At 43.1% G+C, this 10219-nt stretch overlaps 1 protein-coding gene across 2 annotated transcripts in view; it reads right to left on the bottom strand.

The window, feature by feature from the left end:
* Nucleotides 1–9741, bottom strand: part of SLC25A24 (solute carrier family 25 member 24) — a 43868-nt gene extending 34127 nt beyond the window's left edge. The window contains exons 1-2 of one of the 2 annotated variants that reach the window (XM_024119813.3): nt 9336–9424; nt 5497–5587 (exon numbers count right to left, since the gene is read on the bottom strand). In XM_024119813.3, coding sequence (XP_023975581.1) covers nt 5497–5514 — 18 coding nt within the window. In that variant the 5' untranslated portion in view covers nt 5515–5587; nt 9336–9424. Of the gene's footprint in view, nt 1–5496; nt 5588–9335 lie in introns of both variants that reach the window. The other variant, XM_024119812.3, reaches the window with a different exon arrangement.
* Nucleotides 9742–10219: the final 478 nt, after the last annotated feature.

Genomic DNA, 10219 nt, shown 5'->3' with positions numbered 1-10219 from the left:
CGCCCGGGGCCTGTCCCCCGCAACGGGAGAGGCCACAGCAGTGAGAGGCCCGCGTACCGCAAAAAAAAAAAAAAAAAAAATCCAAGTAAACTTTACAGAGATAATATTTTGGACTGGTCTGGTTCATGGACAACATCCAATCCAGGCCTCTGATGTTACAAATGAGGAAACCAGGACACAGTGCTTGGCATATAGAATGTTCTCAAAGTACAACTGATCAATGACTTAGTGAATGATCAAAATAAAGACTCCCAAAGTTCACATGGCTAATAGGAAGAGTTTTACCAAATCTTAACATGACAGAACTCATTTGACAGTTTCTTGAGCATGAAGTGCCAATTATCTTAAATGAATTTGCCAGTCTTTAACTCTCATGGCTCTCCATCTATTGGGTTAAATATCCAAAGAGCAAAGATAATTGGAAAGTAATAATTATACTCAATAATAACTTCTGAACAGAAAATAACTTGGAAATACACTGATAGAAATATGCATTAGGCACTGCATACTGAGAAGGATCCTCTCATCTAGGTTGCTGGGGAAAAGATTTGCAAAGGAAACAATGCCCAAGCTCATTCTTCAAAAGTCTGACGATAAAGGCACCTTATGAGGAAACATCAGCATGGGAGAAACCCCAAGAGTACAAGCCACTCAGACTGACTGCCCTCCTTCCAAGAACAGAAACCAAAATACACTATTAGAGAATTTCCAACTACCACACAACTCCCAAAACACACAGTGATTATGCCAGTTCCCCAAAGTGAAAAGAGAGCATCTTTGGCCTAAATGCACATCTAGGCTACTAATAACAGGTGAGTACATTGAACAAGGTGACTCCAAAAACAAGGTTGCAGCCAACATCTTGAGAGCAATTTGAATTTAGAAGTGTTATTAGAGCCAGGGAGAAAATTGAGAAAAATGCTTGAGAGGAGTATTAGTAACGTTGTTATTCTTCATACAGTAACGTTGGTAATAGACCTGAAAACTATAGTGGGGCCCAGCATCAAGCTTGGGAATGTGTAAATTTGGCTTTACCCTTCTCTGCCCAAGGCCCCTCCAGAATTCTCAGACCCAACATCTCTCCGACCACAGCCCCACTGAAGCCCACCTTCCCTTCATCCTGAATGACCCCTATGTCCTGCAGGGCTTCCTGAAGTTCAGGGATGTCCAGGGTCCCATCTTCATTATGGTCTAGGTACGAAAACAGTTCTTCATAGAAGGCGTCCATCTGGGATGTCTCTGGCGGCAGAAGTGCTTCAGGTGGTCCACACTGTGACCCCCGTTAGTCTCCCCGAGGTGGAAGTGAGAGGGAGGATGGTGATCTCTGCCCACCACAGGCCGAGTTGGAAAAGACCTAAGGTAGCAGCCACCTCTCTGCTACAAAAGCCAAAGCCCCTGGGCCAGGTACAGAACGGAAAGGGGATGGTTCATCGCCACGGCTCCAGAGTAGAAGCACGAGATGCGCTGGGAGCCTCGGAGGGGTTGGTGCTGGAGGACAGGCCTGGAGTGTGAGGCCATGGAGTTCCGGCCTCACTCCCAGATAAGCCAATCAGACTCCCTGTTTCCCACCTCACTCCAGGAAGAGCCTTCCTGAGAGACCTCCGCACAGGTCTGTCTCTAAAGGTAGAACTTCTTTTTAGAGAAAAGTGGGTAGAGGAGTTTTGAGACATGGACTGTGAGGCCATAATGACTGGTGGTGTGGGTCCAACATTTTTTTTTTTAAGTTGTCTGGTCACACCTAAGACTTCTTCATCTAAGGTTGGGAATTATTGTAATGAAGCTTGGGACCAGAATGAAAATCTGACTATGTGGGCCTTTCCTTTTGTGATCCTCTCCCCCAGTTCCTTATCTTCACTCAGTACCTGCAGTGGCTCCAGAGCAAGGCTGCTGAACAGGAGTCCCATCTCCATCTGTACAGATTTTGGCAGCACACTTGGGAGGATAATCTCAAAATGGGCAGAAGTTAAGTCAACTGGGGTCCAGGAGATACTCATAAACAATGTGTATGGCGTCTTCTTAACCACCACTTGCCGTAACCACTGAGAGCTCTGGCTTCCCTATACACATACCTGTGGTACCTCATCTGGTGCCATTGGAAATGTGGAAGTGTAGTTTCACAGTCAAAATTCCACTTTTTACATACGTTACTTTTAAAAATATGGAGTACTCTTTAAAAACTTGAATGTTAAAATTCATATGGAGTAACAAGAACTCTCATGCTGGTGGGAATGCAAAATGGTACACTTTAGAAGACAGTTTGGCAATTTCTTAAAAACTAAACACACTTTTACCATATAATCCAGCAATCATGCTCCTTGGTATCTACCCAAAGGAGCTGAAAATGTATGTCCACATGAAAATCTAAACACAAATGTTTGTAGCAGCTTTATTCATAATTGCCAAAATTGGAAGCAACCAAGATGTAGGTGAACGGGTAAGTAAACTGTGGTACATCCAGACAATGGACCATTATTCAGTGCTAGAAAGAAAAAAGCTATCAAGCCATGAAAAGACATGGAGAAATCTTAAGTGCATATTACTAAGTGAAGAAGCCAATCTGAAAAGGTTACATACTGTATAATTCTAGCAATATCATATTCTGGAAAAGGTGAAACTATAGAGACATTAAAAAGATCAGTGGTTGCCAGACAGTTGGAGAAATGCGTGGAAGGATGAATAAGCAGAGCAGAGAGGATTTTTAGTTCAGTGAAAAATACCCTGTATGATTCTTTAAAGATGGATACACATAATCATACATTTGTCCAAACCGATAGAATATACAACACCTAAGGTAAACTATGGACTTCGGGTGATATGTCAATGTAGGTTCATCAACTGTAACAAATGTTACCACTCGGTGTCAAGATGTTGATCATGGGGGAGGCTATGCGTGCATGGGGGCCGGTGAGATATGGGAAATCTCTAGACCTTCCTCTTAATTTTGCTGTGAACTTAAAACTGCTCCCCCAAAATAAAATTTTTTTAATTCATAAAGATAATCTAATCAAGCCATTATCTGTCAGTTTTTGCTCTATTTACTCATCACGTCAAGTACCGAAAACACAAAGAGGACCATCCCATGTCTTTGAACTACCCATGGGTTTGCCAGGAAGAGATTATGCCATGGTTAGTCATAAGTACTACTGCAAGCTTCGCAATAAACGTTTCTCCCCAGAGCCGCTGAGCAGTGGCAAACATCTAATGTTGTTTCACAGGATGTGCTGTGGCCCAATAAACAAGGAATTCTCCAACAAAAGAGAATTTTACAGTCCACAGGGAATGATCCTTCCCTGGACATTGCAGAGAATGCAAGTAGTCCCAAAGAGTCATAGAAGACAGACATCCAGGCAGGCACAAGAGTCTAAAGACCAAGTAGAAAAGATAGAAGTCACAGCCAGACTTCTGAATAAAGAAAACAGACTACCAGCATTTTATATAACTGATAGAAGAGAGCAAAACATAGACTTGACCATCTCATCATTTTATTGCCTTAATTCTAAATCCAGATTTTTGGGAGGGGGGGGCGGTTCTACACTATTCTGAAGTCTTCCAAGCCTAAACTGAACCAAAATAAGCATACTTCCAGATAAAACTGCTGACTCTTCATCATTAGTTTATTTTTCTGATTTCCATTTCAGTAAATTAAAATTCAGATTATTTCTTCTGCTCTTTGATGTTCTGAAATTTTTTTCCTCAAAGTACCTCAAATGACATCCAAACATTGGGACTGCCTTTTAAAATGTTCTAATGTGGTCTTTGATGAAAAACAATGAGGAGGAGGAGGAGGAGGGGGAGGCAAAGAGGGAGGAGGGAGGAAACGATGGAGAATACTCCAAAAAGCAGACAGGATTACTAGATTCTTATGGGAAAATTAGTAATAACTACTGTATCTCCTTGTTCCTCATACTACCTTCTACTCTCAATTCCTGAGTCATAGGAGACCTTAATGTGAATTTTATCTCTTCTAAAACACTAATTTCATAATGAGGAGATTTGGAAACACATGGAAAAGCAGGGTCATTCATATCAGAAGAAACCATAATGAGTTCCCTCTAGCTAGTTCTTAATTTTGTCTCAGGACTTGCCTTGATGTCTTTTCCCTTCCCTGTATACTTCTGGAACACTTAGTAACAATTAGTTATTGTATTCCTTATTATGTTCCACATTCTTTCCATTTAAGGCCTAAAGGAACTTAAACAGAAATTTGCTCTCTTCTACATGCCAAATTTGTTACAAAAGCTTGGCAACATGGAGATGAGATCAAGTCAGACGGAAATTTATAGAGATTTCACTTTAGGTTGAATATTTGTTTTAGATGCAAATTATCTTGAAACCTTCCCTTGAAGAATCACCCCATAGTTCTCATTTCTAGATACTCAAGTGGGTAATCTCCCCAATCCTTGACATTATACAAACCCTTGACCTATGCCTCTGAAATTCTCCCCCATAAAGACTGACCATGTAACCCTAATTCCAAGTATGTGATTGGCTACTGTCGCCCAGGCTCCCCTCCACATCTTCTCTTCCTCCTGTTGTTGCACAGCCACCAGAGTGATCTTCCTAAGTCATAAGTCTGCCTGTGTCCCCTCTTGCTTAAAATCTCCCAAGCGCTCCCATCACTCAAAGGACAAAAGTCCAAACCACCTGGCAGGTCCTCAATGCCTTTCATGATCCGGCCCTTGCCTGGCCCTGACATTACACTATTCCTCAAGAAGGCCAACTGGTCACTCAGTGGAAAGTCAGTTATATTGGGTGCCTCCTGTGGTGTAAGGGGCACTGGGTCTTCCTCAAAGGAAGGTAGGGGTTTCCCTTTCCTGCCCACAAAGGTTCAGATAGCACCACTATCTGGGGGTTTGTGGAATGCCTGATCCACAGGCATGAAATCCCTACAGAACACAGCATCTGACCAGGGGATCCCTTCATAGTGTAAGAGGTGTGGACGTGGGCCCGAGACCACTGGATCCACTGGCCATTTCACACCCCACACCATCCGGAAGCAGCCAACCTCACAGAATGCTGGAATGTCCTACTGAAAGCACAGCCGGAGCACCACCTAGGAGACAATATTTGGCAAAAATGGGTTGCCACCCTTCAGGATGCCGTTATGTACACTAAACCAGAGACCTACCATGTGGCTCTGTGCCCCCAAAAGGAAGAATACATGAGTCCAAGAACTAAGAGGTGGAAGCAGGAGCAGTCCCACTTACTGTCACTCCCAATGACCCAATGGGGACTTTCTGCTTCCCGTCCCCACAATTCTGGGCTCTGCAGGGTTAGCTTCTGGTCCCCAAGCAGGATAGACATACTCTTGTCAGGGAACACAATGAGGGTCCCATTGAACTACAAGCTGTAGCTTCCACCTGGACATTTGTAACTCCTTGTGTCCAGGGACCAACAGGCAAGAAAAGAAGTCACCCTCTTAGTAGGTGTAAATTGGCCCTGATCAGCAGGAAGCAGGGCTGCTTCTACACCACCGAGACAGAGAGGAATACTTACGGAACTCAGATGATCCATGTGGACTCCAGGGATGCCCAGTTATAACTGTGAATGGGCACATGCAGCAACATTGGCCTGAGAAGCTCAGACACTGCAGAAAGGAAAGTTTGGGTCACACCACCAGGTAAGTCACAAAGACCTGCAGAGATTCTAGCTGAATGTGAGTGGAATTTAAAATTGACAGTCAAGAAGGGAAATCATGAGTACCAGTTGTGACCAAGTGAAGCAATGGGGACTGTAGTTTGTCCCACTGTCCTCCCTGAGGAAGAGAGGCTGAGAACAATAAGGGAGCACTCCCCAAACCTATGCTGAGAAGCACATCTGTGGGTGCCATGGAGTGGCCTGTGGAGGCCAGGTCAGATCGCTCCACAGGCGAACACTCCTGTTTCCTCTCCCTTACCCTTCTTTTGCACACCCAATCCCATCTTGGTTTCTGCTCCTAGGAGAACCAGAAATGACGCAGTTAGCACCAGCAGTAGCCCAAGACAAGAGGTGAGAACATGGGGTTTGGGAACTGGCTCATTCACTGCCCAGCAGGCAAAGAGCCCTGAGTGGAACATGGGGCAAGGATGATGCCTTGTACAAGGTGAGAGCCCAAAGCTGAAGATTTCCCAGCGGTGACCTGGGAAAACAACCTGCTTGAGGGGAACACTCTGGCTAGTGCAATGACTCAGGCATTTGTAAAATATGGGGGGAACCATGCTATAAGGGTAGGCAAGAAAGCATAATGATGAAAGGAGCAATTCACCAGGAAGCTAAAACAATGGTAAATTTGAATACACCAGCAGTATAGTCCATTATATAGTCTGTTTTTAAAATAAAAGGGAAAATCAACAGAATTATAAAAGAAAGTTAGCAAATGTACAACCACAGAGGAAATTTTGACACCCCTCTTTCAAAAGTGATGGTAGTAACAGTTTTAGATAATTTAAAGGCTAATTGATTGCTTATTAGGTACCATGAATTATTCTAAATACTTTACATATTTTAATTCATCTATTCTTCACAATAACGCTATGAGATAAGTACTCATGTTACCTCTGTCACAGATGAGGAAGCTAAAAAGATATTTTTAATGGCCCAAAGTTAACTAGTAAGTAGCAGAATCAAGATTTAAACCCACGTGGTTTGATTAGATATTTCTTATTTTCTTACAAACTCATCTATGTATGTAAAAAGATGTTTATCTGGAAAAACTATAGAATCAATAAAAAGATCAGTGGTTGGGGGTGTGGGAATGAATAGGCAGAGCACAGAGGACTCTTAGGGCAGTAGTAATACTCTATATGATATTATAATAATGGATACATGTCATTATATATTTGTCCAAACCCATAGAACATACAACACCAAGAGTGAACCCTAAGGTAAACTATGGACTTAAAGTGATAATGAGGTGTCAATGTAGGTTCACCTTTGGTAGAAAACGTACCATTCTGATGAGTGATGTTGACAATGGGGGAGGCTATGTATGTGATGTTTAGAGGCAGAGGCTGTATGGGAAATCTCTGTACCTTCCTCTCAATTTTGTTGTAAACAAAAAACTGCTCAAAAAAATTGTCTTTTATATATTTATCTTATTTTATCCAACATTTCTAGGTATCTAGCAACAGGAGAATTTTTGGTTTTCTTGTCCTACATATGCTGGAAATAAAAGCACTAACAACTGCTTTACAGTTACATTTTTTTTCTTTTAATTATTTCAAATGAGCCACTGTCTTGTTTAGAGTATTTCAAATCACAGCGTTAAATCTTTTTGCACCACTGTGCTTAGATCACTGAGACATGACCCTCATCTTCAAGATGTTTGGTCTTAGTGGAGGGCACAGTCAATAAATAGAAATAGTTACCTTTTGAAAATTATAGCAGTAGCGATATAGGAGACAAAGATCTACAAATAGTAGGGTGAGACCAACTCTTCTATAGAGAGTGGTCCAGAAAAGCTCATCACAAAGGAGGTGATATTTATTTTAAAAAAGAAAACTCTATTTTTTCCTAATATAAAAATAATAATGTATGAACATTTTAAAAAATTGAAATAATACAAAAATTGTGAAGAAAAAAGTAACAAGGTAATTTAACTCCTACCATCCAGAAGTAATCATTATTAACCTTTAATTGAAGAATATACCCATCAAAAAAGAGTGCTGGGAATAACTAATAATATCTGGCATAAGCACAGAGCGATACTATGTATATGTATATGTATGTAGGTATAAAATATATTTTATGTATATGTATAGAATACATATATTGTGCGTGTGACAAATATACGCCATCCTGTTCTATATGTTTGCATACATACAGTTTTATACAACTTATTTTATAATTTGTTCTTATATAAATTTTGGAAAATTAAAGACATTTTTTATTCCTGAGTCCCTCTCTCTTTTTATTAATCAGTCTTGCCAGAGATTTGTCTATTTTATTCATATTTTCAAAGAACCAACCAAAAAAGCATATAGTTGGAAATTTAAAGCACACATTTAAATAATTCATGGGTCAAAGATGAAATCATACTGGAAATTAGAAAATACTTAGAACTAAATTACAACAAAAGTACAAACTTACGGGATGCAACTAAAGAAGTGATTAAAGTGATATTGTAGCTCAAAATTAATAAATCAAGCATTTATTAATAACTCAAGAAATTAGAAAAGGGACAAATGAGTAAACCCAAAGAAAGTAAAAGGAAATAAACAAAAGTTAATGGAAGAAAATTTTAAAAACAGAGACAATCTTCAAAAAGTACCAAAAGTTGGTTCTTTCAATGTATGAATAAAAAAGACAAAGGTTGAAGGGGAAATAAAAAAGATTGGCAAGAAAAAAAGATTTAGCTTGATTGAAGAGGAAGCGGGGTGGGAGGGAGATATCAGGAATAAAACAGAGAACATAACTACAGATACAGTCAGAACTTTTTTTAAATCACAAGTGAATATAAATATTATGAGCCTTGGACAGAATGGGCAGTTTCCCAAAGGTTGTAACTTACTAAATCTGACTCAAGAAGAAATAGTAACCTGAAGAGGCCTGTAACTACTAAAGACATTGAATGAGTAGCTTAAAATATAACTACTATAAAACAGTTTTTGGCTCTTATAGCTTAATCACTTTCCCTCTTGGGATAGGGAATGCCAAAGTGTCCTCCTACGTTTCAGTGGGGTTGGAGAGGTTCCAAATATCTCTGCTGATAGGGGCTGCACTTCAGGGACACAATTAAAATGACTCAGAGAAGCTGAAATTGCTCATACGATGGGCCAACCCTTCATTCAGGTCAACTTATGTACTTAGGGCATTAAGAATGTCTTAAACAATGGAATGTCGCCTCTCCTCAACGGGAAGTTGGGGAAAACATACTACTGTTTCAAACAGTTTTGAAACAGTAGACAAACTAGCTGGTGTAAGAAAGCAGCTTCGAAGAGATACAAAATGTGAGACTTTATACAGAACTTGGGGCCCACTGAAGTGTGAGAGCTAAAAAAAAAAAAAAAAAAACCAAAAGTGGCTAAATTTTTGCATAGGCTTAAAAAGGCCTGGGATGCACTCAGACCAAAAGTACTGGGCACAGGATTTTAAATTCTTAGAGTGAGCCAGAGGGTCCACTGCACTAATTTTTCTGGAAAAGTACCGGTAGCCTTTCAGATCCTGACGCGCATCCGTTCCGGGGTACCTGGCCCCATTCCCGACCTTCTGAACCCACTCGCGGTTCTGAACCCACTCGCGGGCTGGAAGCCACAGTTCCAGCTACTTCCTAAAGAGCCGCAGGCAGCCGCCCTCCGTCCTGGCAGAGCCCAGAGTTCCCGCAGGCCTCCCGACCCTCGGGCCGCGCAGCGACCCACCTCCTCGGCGTCCTGGCCCAGGGGGATGCCCAGGTTCTTGAGCCCCTCCTGCAGCTCGCAGATGTCCACCACGCCGTCCCCGTTGCGGTCCAGCTTGTGGAAGAGGGTCTCGTAGCGCGTCGGCGGCTCCGCGTCCTGGCAGGCCGCCGCGGGCAGCACGAAGCCCCGCAGCCAGCGCAGCATGGTCCCGGAGGCGCGGGCCGGCCCAGCCGAGGGAGGTCAGGGGAGCCGAGGGCTGCTCGGGCGCGAGGCCTGGCTGTAAGGGCCCCGTGGCGCGCAAGCTGAAAAGAGCCAAGTCCCCACCCGAGCCCGGCTCAGTGCACTGGGAGTGGCCGCTCCCGCTGCGGCCTGGGGAGGAGCTCGCCCAGCGCCGGCCTCCCGGAGAGGCGCGGGGGACGGGCCAGGCGCTGCCTGGAGCGGGCAGGAAGTGAAAGGGCTGCAGGGTGCGGCCCGGGAGGGGCTGTGGGACGTGGGGGGTGAGCTCTGCGGCGTCCCTAGTGGAGCTGTCAGGGGTGCGGCCCGAGAAGCCAGTCCCCGGAGGTTGTGAGATTCTGCATCAGCGTATTAAATAAAGGTGGAGCGGGGGACGGAGGGGGCGGGGGCTGTGAACGGGAGGATTGGGAGAGCAGCCTGAAGCTCAGGTTACTTAACTTCAAGCTCCCTTCTCTTTGGGCTTGGGACCCTGGCGAACTGCCCAGAAACAGTCCTCTCTGCAGGGACACTGGGCCTTCTCGGGCTTTCTCTAGCACAGATCTCGCACTTTTTCGTGTAACTCCACGGACACTACACATCTCTGGGACTGTTTTCTTTTCTTTTTTTTTTTTTTAACATCTTTATTGGAGTATAATTGCTTTACAATGGTGTGTTAGTTTCTGCTTTATAAC

This window comes from Physeter macrocephalus, chromosome 4 (genome assembly GCF_002837175.3).
Source record: "Physeter macrocephalus isolate SW-GA chromosome 4, ASM283717v5, whole genome shotgun sequence".
Classification (NCBI taxonomy): Eukaryota; Metazoa; Chordata; class Mammalia; order Artiodactyla; family Physeteridae; genus Physeter; species Physeter macrocephalus.
Note: the sequence above shows the minus strand (reverse complement) of the source record. Positions and strands in the feature narration are given on the sequence as shown.